Consider the following 17092-nt stretch of genomic DNA (forward strand, 5'->3'; position numbering starts at 1 on the left):
TTGTTTTGCTAGAATCACCCCTACACCCCTAGGAGAAGGAAAAAGCACAGTCACAATTGGTCTCGTTCAGGCGCTTACTGCACACCTTAACATTAATTCCTTTGCTTGTCTGAGACAACCTTCCCAAGGACCTACTTTTGGAGTTAAAGGTACACATGATATTTGCACTCTATGACCTCTTTCAGATTAAAAGGAAATACTGCGCTTTTTTTTTTCTTCTTAGTTATTTCACTAACTTAGTGGATTGTCTGAGTGGTAGCATATTGGATTTTTTTATAAATATATAACTAATAGATAAAAGTTTCTTGTACACATCATCCCATGCAAGGTTCATATCTATGTCCATGTACTGAATGTGTATTGATAATGCAGATAAAGCCCAAACATAATGAAAGGCATGGGGCTGTGTTAGCCAGGAGGAGTTTTGTGCGAGTACACACCCTTCCAGCCACTCGTGTGCTTGGAGACTCTAAATATGTCTCTGAATGTTACTGTTTAATTCTTCCTTGAGAAGTCCTAAATCCACTTGTATTGACTGAATTATGTGTAGAATTGAGCTGTGTCTGCATCATATGTTTGGCTAGGTCTCAACCTCTTCTTTCTGTTCTTCTGAGTTGTTGCCCCTAATAGTGGGTGGCTGCTTTTTGCCTAGAAACCCATTAAGAGCCTGAGGGCCAGGTAAGAGGCAGCCAGAGTTCAAGCCTGTCTTCAATGCTGATAGGAAGTAATGCAATCTTTTTTTTTTGCCATTTCTCAGCTGAGATTGGTGCATAACTGGGCAAGCACTCCCCATCTGCTCTACTTTGCTTTGCTGAAGTTTAAGTTAGCAAGTTTGATTTCAGCTGGAAGGCTCCTGGTGCTTGGTGCTTCTCAGCCAAGACTGGTGCATGTGAGTGCTTTAATCCTCCACTCAACTTGTGCATAGGCTACAGCGAACTCCTTTGCCTGTACCCTGAGAGGCAGTGGGGAAGGAGCGTTCAGGCAAGGGTGTGAGGGTTTCATTCTGAAGCAGTGCTTGCTCGTGACTGCTACATCTTTCCACCCAAAAGCTGCATGTGCATGACAGTGTCCTAAATCTGGGCAGGAGCAGAGGCTAGCCCTTAAGTAGCCAAAGTCTCGGCCAGCTTTCAAGATCAAGAATTCCGTTTTTACTGCCTGCTGAAAAAGCCAACAAGGTTTAAGGAAATCCTGTTTATTTGGGTGCATCATTGATCCCCTTATAGAAATCAAAATGCTGAGAAATGTCATCAACACTGTATGTTTCACTTTGTGTGTTCAAGGGTGGTGGTTTTTTTTGAAAACCTGTGTAAGTCTGATGTGACCATATGCTTCCCTGTGCAGGTGGAGCAGCTGGTGGTGGATATGCCCAAGTGATTCCCATGGAAGAGGTGAGGCAGCAAGTCCCTGTCCATCTGGGAGGGGTGGACAGGCCAAGGTGACCACTGCAGCACTTGGTCAGAGGCAATGGTCTGCCTGGAGAATTAGGATGGTCCTTGCCATCATCATGGGCCTCCCATGTGATGTGGAGGGGCTTGTGGAGTGGGGGTGCAAAAACGTTGCACAGATACCGTATGTTTGTAACAGCTATCCTTCAGGTGCTTCCTGAGAAGAAAGCCTACTATCTTTGTGTAACATACAAGACAGAGAGCTGGCTACTGCTAATATCTTTGCTTTTATATCCACATCTATTGCAAAAGAGAATGAGAAAGTACTACTTTTCTGGTGGAGCAGAAAAAGGCAGAGAGGCCCAAGGCTGGTGGGTTGAGGAAATTTTTTTCAAATTAGGAAATTAGATTTAATATTTCTTTTTAGCAGAAGTCACTGAGTGTGGTAAAATGGACTTGTTTTCTGTCAGGCTGATCCTCCTGTGGTAGTGTGAGACATGCCCAGAATACTGCAGAGGGGTGAATACCACAACTTCTGCTGGATAAATAAAAGGAGGATGGTTTGGCTTAACAGCAGTGATGAAACAGAGAAGTCTTCTGTGAAAAATTGTTTTTTACAGGTGCAGACTGTTGGGAAGCTGCAGCAGCTGGGGCTGCCAGGGCCTGTCCCACCCCCCAGCCAGGAGCTGGCAGCTGGGGGCACTGGGTCAGCTGCAGCCGAGCATTGGGCACCTCCATGGGGACAGGCCAAGGCCAGGATGGGATGTGGGCTCGCGGGTGGGCCTGGCTCGGTGGGACCCATGGCTGGCAGGGTAGGGCTGTGGGGAGATGGAGACCAGCCCTGCTGTGGTGTCCTGGGGCTGGGACTGATAGCAGCCAGGGGAGAGCCCCCGGGGGCTGGGCAGGGACAGTCAGGGCTGGTGGTGTCCCTGGGGCCCTGGCACTGTCAAAGTGAAAGAATTGTTTTCTTATCTCTAAATTGATCTGTAGCTTTCCTTTACCCACAAGTAAATGGATTTCTATTGGAGATGGCGTCACCCCTAGCTCTTTTTGAGGGCTTCTGAAAATCACTCACTGGCTTTGGAAGGAGCCAGCTGGGTGCATGCCTTCAAAATACTCTCACTGTGAAAATAGTGATGCTCTGACTGTAGCGTGCACCCTTCCCTAGCACAACATTCACAATGTAAAGCTACGTGATCCATGCATTTATGGACAGGCTGGGTCAAGGACAGAGATGAAATGTAGACCATGTGTAGTGTTTCTTGTTGGTTGGCTGCTGTTATCTGAGCTAGGTGTCTTCCTTAGCCTCCCTTACTTGTCCTTAGCAGGCTTAGCTGTGAACCCAGGGGCTTCAGCATGCTGTAGTTGACAGTGGGGTTTTGCATTGGCTTCCAGAGTGTAAAACACAAGCAGATTCTCTGGAAATGGGACACGTGAGGATAGTATGGCTCAGCTTATGTGTATATTTGCAGTGCTTGTTTGGAAAGCCACGATGGTTTCACGCCAAAAGAGTCTAATGTAGAGCTCAACAAAACCATTCCATGGCCCAGACTGGTGAAGTACCCCTTGAGAGTGCACAGTTGGTCGAAACAGAACCGGTGCTTACAGTTGCACGTGAGGGTGAGCACAGTCAAGGGCTTGTGTCAGTTGCTGTCAGTGCTGCAGTGCAATTAAAACTGACCTTATGCCTCCTTCTGTCAAAGATATATAAAAAATACAGTACCTACGTATCACAAGTCCTAATCTAATCTAAACTGCTGGTTTTGGATTTTTCCACAAAGCTGTGTTGGACAAACTTTGTATCAGCAAAGCTCATGCCTGATCAGCTACAGGCTGTTCTCTTGTGACTAGTGGAAAGCTGGCATGCACCCCCAAAGCCAGCATGCACACTGTGCTCTGGGGGATTCAACAGAAGTCCACACCTCTGGTCCAGGTCAATTAGTAAACCCTGACAGTAAACAGATTTAGTATTAATGATGTGGAACCGTAGCCCTGGGCTCTTCCTTCTTGGATCATTTAGCAAAGAACAAAGATGTTTGTGGCTTTGTTTGGATAAACTAAGGGTAGTTTACCACGTACTCAGGTGAATACAAGTCCTTCATGTATCTCGATGTATTTTCAGCCTGTTAATATTTTATATACACTGATGGGTGACTAATCAGAGCTGCAGACTCAAGGAGATAGCAACAGTGGTTGCTGCTAATCTGTCTGAGATTAATAAATTGAGTTAAATAGTTTCTTATAAAAAGATTTTGTTGTTTTCCCCTTCTAGTTCAATCTTCATTTGACTGGAGATATTCATGCTATAACTGCTGCAAATAATTTGCTGGCTGCTGCTATTGATGCTAGGATCTTGCATGAGAACACTCAATCTGATAAAGTAAGAATTATTTTCTGATAACCACATGGTATTTTTTTCTTTTGAATTTTTCAATAAACTGCATTTCAAAGCAAAATAAGTTTATTATCTTTTTATATTTTCAACATGTGAACAGAAACTATTGCTGAAGCCATTCTATGTTCTGCTGGAAAATTTTGCTTATAGAATGTATTTTTCCAGCAAATAGCTATCATAACATAGCCTTTAAGATAAGGATCTTATGCCCAGAACATTGTCAGCTATTTCAGACTGTACTAAATAGTCTAATAAAAGATGTTTTATATATATATCATGTTTTTAGTAATTTGTATACTTCTTTTAAAAATTACACTTGTGATATATATTTTGATATGGTGTACCTTAAGAAGAAGGGGTGGTGGGGAAAATCAACTAGATCCTCTTCTCTCCTCTAAATCTGTTGTGACCTTAACACAAATGCTAACTTGAGTCTTTAAGGGGAAGGGAGAAAGTAAAGGAGCCTCCTTTTTTTGGCTACAGTGTTAAAACTGAGCAGTGTTGTCATATACCCTTTAATTGTAATGACACAAATGGGCATTTAGGCCTGTTTGAAAATGATGGTTACAGTTTGAAGGGGTTCCCAATAGTTTGAAAGGGTTCCCAATTTCAAAAACGATACACTTTTTTTTGGTGAAATATAGAAACACAGTGATTTTGGTATTTAGACTGTTAAATCATAGGCATTGCTCTAAAGCCTACCACCTTCTCAGAATTGTTTTTTAAATAGCTAACCAGAAGTCCACAATTTATATGGTTGGGAAATTATTATTACTGATATTAGTCTGAATAAAATAAAAACAGTAGCATTTTATTTAACTAGTTCCTGGTTGTAGCTTTTTCTTTCATTAACTTCTCGTGTGTTTTTTTCTAGGCTTTGTATAACAGACTGGTTCCAGTAGTTAATGGTGTGAGAGGATTTTCTGCTATTCAGCTTGCCCGTCTGAGAGTAAGTTGTTAATGTAGTCTCTCCTCAATTACAGTATCTCTTCATAAAATGTACTCTCTTACACAGCTTGTTTAAAATTATTTGATGTATGGGACCAAGTTTGTATAAACCTCCCTCATGAATTTATCAAGTCCAGACTTTTTTCTGAAAGCATTGTCCTTGAAGTAATAGGATCTGGGTCTGGTATTATTTTCATAAGTAACATTTTTGCTATTCTTTTCTCCTGAAATAAACCAATAATGTTTTTAAATGCTGTGTCTTTCCCAATGAAATATTAAAGTTAGAGTTTTAAAAATACTTTTCCTATTATGGTAAAGTCACGTTTGAAAGCTCACATTCTTTGGTTTTTGTAGTATTTTCTGGTTTTGAAAGTTTATTATACCGTATACTTCTGGGGTTTTACTGATGTCAGTTTGACAGTGTTCTTCCTTCAAGGGGTAGAAGTACATCTAAGTTTCTCATAACATTTTAAGCTTTTGAATGCCAGTGAACTAAAATGTGGATGATGCCTGCTTGACTGTGGCAGAGTAGATCTCTCAGAATTTCCCATCAGAATTTTGGAGTATTTTCATTTTGTCCTTGTTTACACTGTGTGTAGGGTAGCAGGTAGGGGAGGAGGGGGAGTGTGTTGGTTATTTGTGACATACCAACTATCTCTGCAATTGAAATGGATTTCTCTCTCTCCACATGAGCTGCAACTCAGTAAAATAAAAGTTTGGCTTTATAACATTGAAATACATTGGATTATGATGCACGTAACTGAATTATTTTGTTGTGAATTATTTTTAGTATAATGATTCCTTATAGTTTAAAAAAAATCTTTATGGGGTGGGATTACATTTTTCCAAAAGACGATTATTAAGATTAAAACTACTCCCTTATATGTGTGGTTTGGACTTGTACTTACAGAAGGTCCCATGCATATTTTTTTCCCAAACTCCTTGTCTAACATCAGTAGCTACCTTTCTCATTCCTCTGCTCCTCAACTTTTTTCTTTTTCCCAGTAATTATTAGCCTAAGACCTCCTTTCCTCCTCTGTTTAACTGCTTTTATCCCAGTCTTTCCTTTGTCTCCTTTTCCACATCAGCTCTGTCTTACTTCCTCCCATCTGCATCCAGATCAGCCAGCTTTTTTCTTGCTGCTTAGATCCAGTATAGACATTGTTGAAACCCTGAGAGGGACAAGCAGCTTCCTTTGCAGTCCCGATACCCAGCCCTCCTTGCAGCAGTTGAAAGTTATAAAAACAACTGAAAATTTTGCTGTCAGCCCTCTGTGGAGAAATGCTCTGGAAAAATGTATCTGGACAAATGTCTGATACACAAAGCAGGAGGGATGAACACTGAACTCTGCCATCCCTCAGTAGAAATGCTAGTGGGATATTGCTGCTTTCTCCATCTGCCTGTTTTCATAGAATTTGTAAGAAACTATCTCCTAACTGTGTCAAATTGGTTTAAAATTGGCCAACTGATTAGAAAAATATTAATACAGGACTGGCGGTTGAGAATTTAAGCATTTCTTCATTAAAACTGGGGTGAAAAATCTTAGGGTACCAAGTGTCAAAACCTGCAAGCTGTTTTCAACAGCTTTTTGCCCTTCTCAGTACAGTGGGAAATGCTCCCAGTGCCTGCATCTGGATTTGAAAGCATCTCTCACAGTCTGAGAGACCAATCCCCAAAAAGGAGCATTGTGAAAACAGTTTTAATGCTCTCAAAAGGATGTCCCTAGCTTTCCAGACATAACTGTTGGTTGAGATAGTGGTAGCTCTTTGAGTATTTTTAGGCTTAAATTTGCTTTATTTTTAGTCCTGGAGTATAAGCATGTTGTTTAATTCACTGAAGAATGCTTTCTAATGACAGAGAAAATGAAGATTTTTTTTTTTTTTTTTTTCTGAAAGACTACAATTCTTAAACACAGCTTTCTGATTCATCTTTATGTAGATTCACCTAAAAAAAGGTTTGGTGTGCTGAAATAGTGAACCTGTAAAAGCCAGGATGTTTATGGATGATGCGCTCTTAAAGCAGAAGCTTTTATTTCATTGAAAGATGATTCACACAAGACAGCACATGGATCTTTCAAAGATTTGCACAAAGTGGAGCAAGCAATTATTTTTTTATTAGTAACTGATAATGTTGAATTTTCTATTTGGTTTACATTGAATTTCCTCTGTGTGAGAAAGATTGTTGATTTAATGGTCTATGAGTATTTCTCCTTTTTTGTTTCTTTTCTCCATCTACATTTGCCCCTATTTTAGTTATAGGTGATTTCCTGTGTATTTTTTATTTTTTAAAATAGTTTTCGTCCTGACGTGCTTCTTTCCAAAATGCTTGCTGAAAGGGAGGGTGATAAGCCAGAGCAGCTATACCTTTTGAAGCAAAAAAGCCGCTTCAGTGCCTTTCTTTAACTTGTTTTTGTGTAGAGGCTGGGAATAAGCAAGACTGATCCTGGGACTTTAACAGAAGAGGAAATCAACAAATTTGCACGCCTTGATATTGACCCATCTACCATAACATGGCAAAGAGGTATGTAGTCAGAAAGTCTCACTTCAGCTTGGATTTAATCATAATTTATTTCCTAATTTGCTTAATTTTACCTAAATCAGAGTTGTTTCTGCTCTCTGACTGTAAGAACAACCCATTCGCAAGTAGGAAATGGGTATGCATAACAAATTTTGGTGCAGTATGTTGCTCTGAACTTGGTTAAATATCTGCAGTAACTCAAGAAACTTTCCTAATGTTCTGAAGGATGGGTTGCTCTGACAGTTTAAGTACATCCCTTGTCTTGATCATATTAGATAATACATCTTAAAACATATGAAAGTGGCTTTTCTGTGTATTCTACAAGTCTTAACTGTTCTTTTCTTAACTGTGTCTATTATGGTTTTAGATTATTTGTACTTACTCTGCATGATTTTGGTCCCTCATCCTCCCCAGCTTAGCAGCCTGGGTAGCTCAGAGACTAAATACACCTCAGGGATAATGTGGGTTTTTTTAAGTATTTTGAGTTGTTTGCTTTGTTAGAAAGAAGAGGTGAAAGATGTGATACAGTTTCAACTAGGTATGCCAAGCAAACCAATATCTACTCTGACCCTCAGACAACTTCCCTCTGCATTTTGCAGTTCTAGTGCTGAGTTAAATTTCAGTGTTTACCTCAACTTATGTATCTCTTTTTTTTTAAGCAAGTAAATGCTGCATAACATTTTAAGCTCAATTCCACTGGATTTTATTTTCTTCCTAAGTTCTCAAACACCACCAAAGTTATTAGCTCGAAATCATTGTTATATGGAATGTATTGTGATGGTCAAAGAAATAAGGTGAATCTATAGAGAAGTGAAGAGTCTTGGCCATGCTTTACTGTGTCCTTTCTGTGCATGTCATCTCAGACTTGGGATATTTTTCTCAAGATAATACTGAGGGATGTGGCATAAGATGATTTTTATTAGTCACACAGTGTGTCTGCATAGAAGAGACCTGTATTAGAATGAAGGAATTATATAAATATTTAGTGTAATATGACTCTTCATTTTTTATCAGCGCGGCTTTGGGAGTAGGCAACATTACTCAACTGCTGTTAACCTCAAGTGAGTTATTAATTCATCTCAAACATGTTAGTAAAACTTTTATTCCACACAACACTATGTGATGTACATATCTTAAACATTTCAGAAAAAAATTTTCAGGATTGTTTCAGATATGTTGGAAAATGTTTTATTTGGGACTGTTCCTGCTATCCATATGTCAGTGAAGCTTGTTACTTACCAGGGAATTTGTAGGGCAGAAGAGAAAGCTATCAGATTGTCTGAAAATTGTTAGTCAGGACCTGTTTCCTTAGAAGTGTCACAAGCTTAAAGTTCATTGTCATCTTATACGAACTTGAACAGGTACTGCATACTGAAAAGAAGGAAAGCTTCCCCCTACTTACCCTTCCCCTGGTATTCAGATCCTGTTTATATCTCTAGAGGATAAGGAAGTAGACACATTAAACCTAACACTTGGTTGAACCTAAACTTCCCTGAAATGTTTACTTTGGGTAAGGAAGAAGGAAAATTTGGAGAAGGAAAAACTGTTTTTGTGGCAAAATCAATTCTTTCTTATTCTACTACTTCTAAGTGCAGCTATTGGAATCTTCCTGGCGAACAAATCCTGACCGTGGTGAGAAAACCAGTGTGTCCCAGAGACCACAAAGAGTTGCAGGAGTAATTATAATTTCATGGTAAGGGTGTTCAGGTTACATGATTTCACTAGGAAGGACCAGACAAAAAGCAGCCCGCTGGCTGTCCAGGCTGGTGGGAAGGCTAGTTCCTGCTCTCAGCAGTGCCTGGGTAGGCAGAAAAGACATTTAGGTCTGCTTAAGGCTGCTTGTGAGTCTGTGCTTTCTAAGAGGCAAAGGGGTAAGTTTGTGCTTGAGAGATCAGCTTGCCATATGGCTTCACGGTGGCATATGGTACCACAGCTTGGTATGAGGCTGCTGCTTCCATGTACCGGGCTCTGTTCTGCAGTTTCTGCCAGTATTTTAGAGTTAGTATTTTAGTATTTTATTTTTATATTTTAGTATTTTATATTTTAGTGTTTTAGAGTATGACTGTATATAAATAGAACCCAAAATGAGTTAACCAAATCTGTGTTGCACCATCCCTTAAATGGAATTCCTGAGGAAATTAGGGGCCTAAATACCATGTAGTAGGACGAAGGCACGTATGGTATTTACAACAGCCTTATGAGCAATGCCCAAGAAGGGGAAGTACCTTAAATCTTGCTTTTCTCCCAGCTCACTCACAACCCTGAATTGGGATTATGTAGGGCTGAAATTCAGCATATCTCTTGTTCTTCAGTAATTATGTTGTCCTTTTCTGTACAGAAAAATTTGTTAATCTCCAAAAGCAGTAGGAAATGTGGGACAAGGTGATTCCACTGACCTTTAGTACAGACAACTTGTCCAGAGGTTCCTTGATTCTCTGCCTCTAAATAAACGGGGCTCAGATTTACATCTACCAGAAGACTGACTTGATTGCCAAGCTACAGGCTGAACTGATCAAGTACCTTCCACCCTTTCTTTTAGGATTGGTGCAAATTGGAACATTTGTAGGGCTACAGAGCCTGTAAGAAAGAGGGAGCCTATTTTTACATTCTGTAGGGATTGCCATTCCTGGGAAGGAGAGATCTTGGAATTTGGTCTCATTTTCAAATAAATAGAAACATCCTGTTCAGTTCTCAGCAGATGGGAGAGCTCTTCAGTTATTCTCAGTTTTGCCTTTTGGGTCCTACAAAAGCACATTTGAAGTTGAGCGTTGTCAGTGCAGAACTGGAGAACTTGGCTTGTGATGATTGTTAGTGAAGTTAACAATTCCACAGTATGGTTTGGACATGCCCTTGCAATACCAGAAGTGTTTCCAGGTTAGAAATACAATTGTCTGAAATTGAAGTTGTGTTAAATAGCAGATGGTTGGCCTTGGCAGTTGAAAAAAAACTTCCTTTGAATGCTGTGTAGCTGAATGTGGAGTTAGTTACTGTGATGTGCAAGAAAGTGACTTGTCTGGAAGAGCCAATCTGACAACATAATCATCCTTTAAAAGGGGAACAGACCATGTTTAAGGTACATCATGCGGTCTTAAAATTGATTCTTAACAAGACAACGGTGAAGCAAATGATTTAAGGTAGGTCTGAGGTGCATTGTATCTACTAAGACAGATTTTCCTTATGTAGGTAAAATATTCATTTGTATGTTAGAATATTAAAAATCTGTTAACTTAAAATACTGTTCAGAGAAATTCTGTTTGAGTTATTTCAACCTCTCATCTAATAGTATCAACTAGAAGGGAGAAACCAAGTCAGTCTGAATGCTAATATGCAGGAGTGTGATTGTCTGGTTACACTGTTCGAGTAGCTGAATCTTACATGTATAACAACAGGTGTGCCTGAAAAAACATCCAGATCCCTGAGTTCTTGTTAACATGTTTTGCTTTTGCTATGCCCTTATTTCAGTGGTGGATACAAATGACAGATTCCTGCGCAAAATAACAGTTGGGCAGGCAAATACAGAGAAAGGATTTGTCCGTCAGGTATGTAAAGGCAGTTAATATATTTCATTCTGGACAGACTTTTCTTTAGACACTGAGAGATGTTTCTGTAGTTCTTTCAGCATACTTCTTTGAATTGCAATGCTAACATCTGTTGCTGTTGTACAGTATTCTTGCAGTGAAACTGATTGTGTTAATGAGTAACTGACTCTGCAGTTTCAGAAACAGAAACCAATGCGTATTGCACAATGCGTTGAAAGCACTTGAAAAAATTGCAACATTGTCATCCTATGAGTATAAAAGGTAGCCTTATGCCCTCATAAGGTTAATTTGTATGATTTTTCTTACTTTTAAGTCCATCAAACTATTTATGTAGAATTTATGTAATTTAAATGTGATTTAAATTTAATGTTAAAAAATTGGGGGGAGGGATGGGTCATGTGTTGTTGGTCCCGTTGGTGAGGACTGAAAATGGCCATTAGCTTTTTATTCAGTTTTCATTTCCCTATCATGCCTCTCAGCTTTGGGATCTAAACTGTAAGAACTTTGATCATGTGCTTAATTTTTATATGTGGACTTGAAGGGATAGTTCAGAAAATGAGCTTGTGTATACTTTTCAGCAGTGAAAAAAGCTAGCCTACATTACTGTACAAGAGCTTCTGGAAGTTTCTGAAGTACTTACTAATGAACTGAAAGCCAGCCTTTTCCAACACTATCTGAGCAAGTGTTCCTGGTGTCATGTGGGTAAATCCATTTCTGAAACAATGCAGTGTGGAATAGCAATGCCAGGTGGAACAAACTCATTGTGATGATGTGGAGTAGCTCCTAATTCAATGAAGATACTGTAATCTAACACTCTGGATCATGAAATTCATGAGGTTTTGACTATTTTGAGGTGAAGTACTATTGTGGTAGAGATAAGGCTTTCATTCATTTTGGATATCCTGTCTTTAAGTTTTCTTTATCATTTCAGACCTCCTCTAGGCTTTGTGCCTAAATAAAGAGACCAAAAAATAGAGCTGATGTTTTTGCTCAGTTCAGCGGGTAGAATAGTCAAATTGGAGAGAAGAACTTGAGAGAGAAATCAGAATCATACAATGGTTTGGGTTGGAAGGGACCTTAAAGATCATCTAGTTCCAACCCCCTTGCCATGGGCAGGGACACCTTCCACTAGAAACGATCACTTGTTTTTGTTTTGAGCAAAGAAGGTAGACTTTTCTATGTATAATTTGTAGAAAACTCAGTATTAGCTAATACTTATCTCTGATAATGGGCTGGAACTACAAAATATTGTACTTGGTACAAGTTCCTTCAACACTTGAGACATTTTCCTATGTTTAGATTTGTTTCAGTGACTCAATGTGATTATTAGCTTTGAGCCAGGTTCTGCCAGCCTTATTGTGCAGCATTTTACCACTGTAATTATGCTGCTGAGTTAAAATATGGGGGGTTTTTTATTATGGAGTACTGGTTGACATATGGCAGTCCAATGTTGCTTCTGTACTGTTTTGGCTAAAATGACCTTGATGCATTCAGTTTTGATGTGTTGGACTGATGCATATCCATCCACATTTTAACATGGAATTGGTGACTTGAGAAATAGAGAACAGTTAGGGAAACTCATTTCAGAGCCTAGTCGGAGATCCAGAGAAAACAGGACTTCACAGTTAACAGATGCATTTTATAAATAGTTGGAGTGATGTTCTAGCACTCTTAAAATCAATGACACCTGTGTAAAATGGCAGAGCACAGCAGGCACAAAACTCTGCATTTTAATGAACGGGGATGCTGTGGTTTCTAAAGAGTATTACGTGACTGATGCCCTTGATCCTTCAATTGAATCCATGTGGGTGGATCCTTTCATCAATAGAGAACTGACTTAACAGCTAAGGCTTCTCTCAGCACTTCATAGGTGTATAAAGGTTATTAGAGTTAAAATAGCACCTGCCACCACAGCCTTTTAGACTGTTTTTTTCAATTAAATGTTATGTCACTCTTTGAGTGTCCACCTGAGATTGTTTTTCCTGTCCTTTTGGGTTTATATAGAAACAATGATAATAATTTTTTTTTTGGTCTCCTGATAAACATTCAGATAAAGTTAGATAGTATTCCAGTATATGAGTTGGTCATAGATTTCTCAGACTTATTTCCTGACTTACATATGCTGCAATGACTTACTGGGGGCATTCGTAACTTCAGAAAAGATAGTAGCATCCATGTCATTGCAACGCTAACAGTGTTCATTGTGTACCCAGGTATTCTGTTATGTATAGAACTGCTTCCAGGTAATACAGAAAATCTGCTTTGCAACTTCAGCATTTCATTTGAATCCCTATGCTGAAAACCTCAATTACAGGATTATTTTTTGTTTTCTATGGTATAGATCTCTCCCTATATGTGTCCAGTGCAGAGAAGTGCTCAGGTGTCTTCAGAAGTTTTGTCTAAAAATGCAGGTACATAGAGGTCAGCCTGAATGGGGCTGCTCTATGCTGTAGCTGTCAAGACAGAATCTGAAAGCAGGAACATAGGTTAAAAAAAGGGCAGAAGCTGTTAAAGTACTAGCAAATGGGTAGGAGCAGTAAGGTATATGTTGAACAATTCTCTATGTACATGCTTCTTAAAAACAGGCAAAGCCCCTAGTTTGAACAGATTCCTCTGGTGTTAGTCAGTAAGGGATACATCTGGTAAAAGTCTTACATAGAAACAGTCCTGGGGCTTTTTTTACATAGATAACAGTAGGATATCAATTACTAAATTTTTGTATAAACTTTAATTGCTGGAGATGGAGAGATTACTAAAGAAGCTGCAGTTTTATTCACCCCCAGCATTGCATTCCTATCACATAATACATTAGTGACTTTTTCTTTCTTCTTTGTTTACATTCTGACAGCATGTGGCCTGGGCTTTACTAATAATAAATTAGTACAAATACTGCTAATGTATACTCCAATCTCTTAAAGAAAAGTAAGGATCACAGCTTATGTTGTGCTGAAATACTGCACAGCATGAATGTATGTCTACAGGAGCAATAGAACTGGTGCCACATATAGATCTTGGGGGTTTTTTAACTTATATATTTGTTCATTTTTTTAAAAAAAGGGGGATGAAGATATATTTTACATTATCATAGGTCAAGCACAAGATCTAGCAGCATAGACTCTAAATTTTGAGTTTATGTAGAAAAAAAATGATCAAACATAGTAAGAATGTTTTTGAAACCAGAATAAAAAACTTTTGGAGAGCATTAAAAAAAAAAAAAAAAAACCACCACAAAACCACAAAACAACCCACAGTGCTGTGCTTGTGCCAGTAAAGTTCAAAACACATCTGGTGATTTTCTTTTTTGCCACAGAAAAAAAATGCTTGGTCCTTCAGGGAGCTTGTGCTAAGGATAATGTGAGCCAAGGGGCTAAACACTCTGCAAGACGGGTCCCCAAGTAAATGAAGTGTAATGGAGAACATTAATGAGAGAATATAAACAAAGTGTTTGAAGTTGCTCTAGTCTGAGTAAACTCAAAAGCTGTAGGTTACAATTTAGAACTTGTTTGAATTCCAGTGTGAAATCTGTCTTTCCTGATTCTATTCCTGACAATTCCCTGTGAGTGTTTGACCTGACTTTGATTTGGTTCATGATTCTCATTTCTATTTTACAGGCTCAGTTTGATATTGCTGTTGCAAGTGAAATTATGGCCATCCTGGCACTTACCACCAGCCTTCAAGATATGAAGGAGAGACTGGGAAAAATGGTGGTGGCTAATGACAAGAAAGGAGAACCGATAACAGCAGAGGATTTGGTATGTTCAGTGCTGTAGACCTGTGAATAACCTCTGATGCGTTTGCTTTGCCTCTTGAAGCATTAAAAAAGCAGGTGTGTGCCAAGGATTTTGCTTTGAACAGCACAGTCAGATATCAAAGAAAGATTTTCCTCTGGGCCAAAACTTGCTCACAATGAGAACAAGATGTAGAACTCCTTTCTCCATCTGTCTGGTAACGTGGTTCAGGAAGTTTCTGATTTCCATAACCTGCTTAGATAGTTTTCATGCAGTTCTTAAGGCAAACAAATTTGGTGCTGGAGGGAGTCAGAGTGCGAGCTCCTATTTGAGAGATCTAGTAATGTTTGCTACTGTACTTGTAAAGCGTACTCAGATGTTACAATGATAGTTACCACGTGAATGCTTATACCACTGAATCAGAATGGAAACAAGCTATTCTTAATTCATAGGTTGCTGATAGTGCTTAGGACAGGGTTATCTCTTCACATCATCAAGACTTTTCCTTCATTCATTAGTTAGTTGCTGTTTCCTCATTCCCTACTTCAGCTTCTGAAAGAGATCGATATATTCTTCCTTAATATCAAATTCTAGCCCTTATAGCCAGGCTGTGAGTCGTAAACAGTGTTTGGAAACTCACACCTGTTTGTGTGTGGCAGGTTCTGGTGCAGCCAGAAGCTACCAGTTAACCCTTGCAATCCAGCTGTATGCCAGGAATAGGCTCACTGTGATTGTAACTAGTTTACTGTAACATTACATTACTTGAATTCTGAAGCCTAATTGCCAAATTAAGTTCATATATTGCAGATTGACAGCACACCCTAAATACAATAAATATGGTAATGCTTTTCTTTTATGCTTTTTTGTCATCTAACTATGTCTTTATAGCAACTGTGATATGTCTTGAAGCGGTGCTTTCATGCCGCCCTGCAGGCAATGACTGCCTGTATCACACAGACTATATATGTTTTTTCCTGTTTTTCCCTTTTATGTGGACATCTGCACAAACTTACTGCGTTTTTAGAGTGAGCAAAGGAACAAGTATCCTGCCTGATCAGCAAAGAGTAGCAAATCCACAAGCCAGGAATACTTTCACAGCCTTAATGGATTCCAGTTTAATAAGGAAATGAAAACATAATATCTAGCTTGCCTGGATTTAAGATTGAAATTAAGATAAGGATACCAAAATTTCTAAGTACTGTCATCATTAAAATTCAAAGAAAATCAACTACTCCCAATTATGCAGGAGACGTGAAGAACTGCATTTAATATTCTATCTGTTGAAGTTTTGATTTTCCTTTTCAGTTGCATAACTTTGTCTTGGCCAAATGGAGGGGAGTGGGGAATGAGTTACCTTACAACGCATATGCAAAAACTTTAAAATAATTAAAGCTACATTTGAAATGTGCGATTTTAATCTTGATGCTGCTTTTGTATGAAGGTACTTTTAATGTATTAATATTACAAAATATTTAACCTGTCTTCAACCACTTAATGTTAACAGCTTGATGAATGAAAGCAGTTACTTTTCCGTGTTTCATCTATGGTTGCTCTGTGGAAGTACAACGTTAGGGCTGATATTATGAACAGCGCACAAAGAACTTCAAAATTTTTCCACTATGTCCCTAAAATGAAAATAATGCTCAGCAAAATGTCTGTTACTAATTCAGTTTTCTTTGGCCTTTTTTTAAACAAACTTCCTATGCTTAGCGTCTCAATCATTTGATAGTGTCGCTTGTGCTGCACATATGTTTCTAGTTCTCCTTTGAAGCAGTGTTCTATATTCTACAGTAGAAGAACTGCCCAGAAAAAAAAAATTCATCACAGTGCCAAGGGTATGTATTACTGCCATCTGCAGCTATGCTGCTGCATTCTTTTTTTTCTGCAGGTTGTCCATACTATGCACAGGGAGGTTGGGTGCATGTCATGATTGTGAAGTGCAGAAACTCCTACCTCCTTTGTTGTAGAGTGTGTTACAAATGAGGATGAGAACTATGGGAAGAATAGGAAGGTGATTTCATGGTTAAGGCAGAAGAATGCCTTTTTGGAGAGCTGGATTCTGTTCCTGTGTTTTTGACAAAGCTTATGTGTGATGCTGTGTCCGTATAAACTGATTCTTACAGTTCATGAGGAGTTATGCATTCCTCCATCTGGCTTGATACCAGCTAAACAGCTGAAATCCATGGGAAGAATGAGACACCACCAAGAACTTTGAACCAGCAGAAATTATTTTATGTTGTCTCAGGTTGAGCATCCAAAATTGGAGAGTACTTTTGAGTTTGATCCTTGTGTGTGCCGGTTTCTCTTCTGAAAACTGGAACAATTGTTCATTTCTGCAGAGTTACTTATATTAGTGAAGAAGTCAGATGCTGTGGTGTTGGGATTTAAGAAATGTCAAAAAATAAATCAGTAGTGGGTTTTCTTACTAAGATTGTAATCTGTTTTATCAGATTATATACTGCTTACTTTGTACAAGGGAAGAGCACTTATGAATAACCATACTGCACTTGGGAAAGTGTACTGTACAAAGGGTAGTCCCCTGGAAACAATAGCAGGAGATGTATAATCACAGACCATACC

The 17092-nt window shown here is 38.9% G+C and overlaps 1 protein-coding gene across 1 annotated transcript in view; it reads left to right on the forward strand.

Moving 5' to 3' along the window:
- The window catches only part of MTHFD1L (methylenetetrahydrofolate dehydrogenase (NADP+ dependent) 1 like), a 158937-nt gene that overhangs the window by 36744 nt on the left and 105101 nt on the right, over positions 1-17092 (forward strand). Inside the window, exons 12-18 of the mRNA XM_074818760.1 lie at positions 13-149; positions 1342-1388; positions 3658-3765; positions 4655-4729; positions 7146-7248; positions 10708-10784; positions 14396-14536. Coding sequence (XP_074674861.1) covers positions 13-149; positions 1342-1388; positions 3658-3765; positions 4655-4729; positions 7146-7248; positions 10708-10784; positions 14396-14536 — 688 coding nt within the window. The remainder of the gene's footprint in view (positions 1-12; positions 150-1341; positions 1389-3657; positions 3766-4654; positions 4730-7145; positions 7249-10707; positions 10785-14395; positions 14537-17092) is intronic.

This window comes from Strix aluco, chromosome 3 (assembly GCF_031877795.1).
Source record: "Strix aluco isolate bStrAlu1 chromosome 3, bStrAlu1.hap1, whole genome shotgun sequence".
NCBI classification, from domain to species: Eukaryota; Metazoa; Chordata; class Aves; order Strigiformes; family Strigidae; genus Strix; species Strix aluco.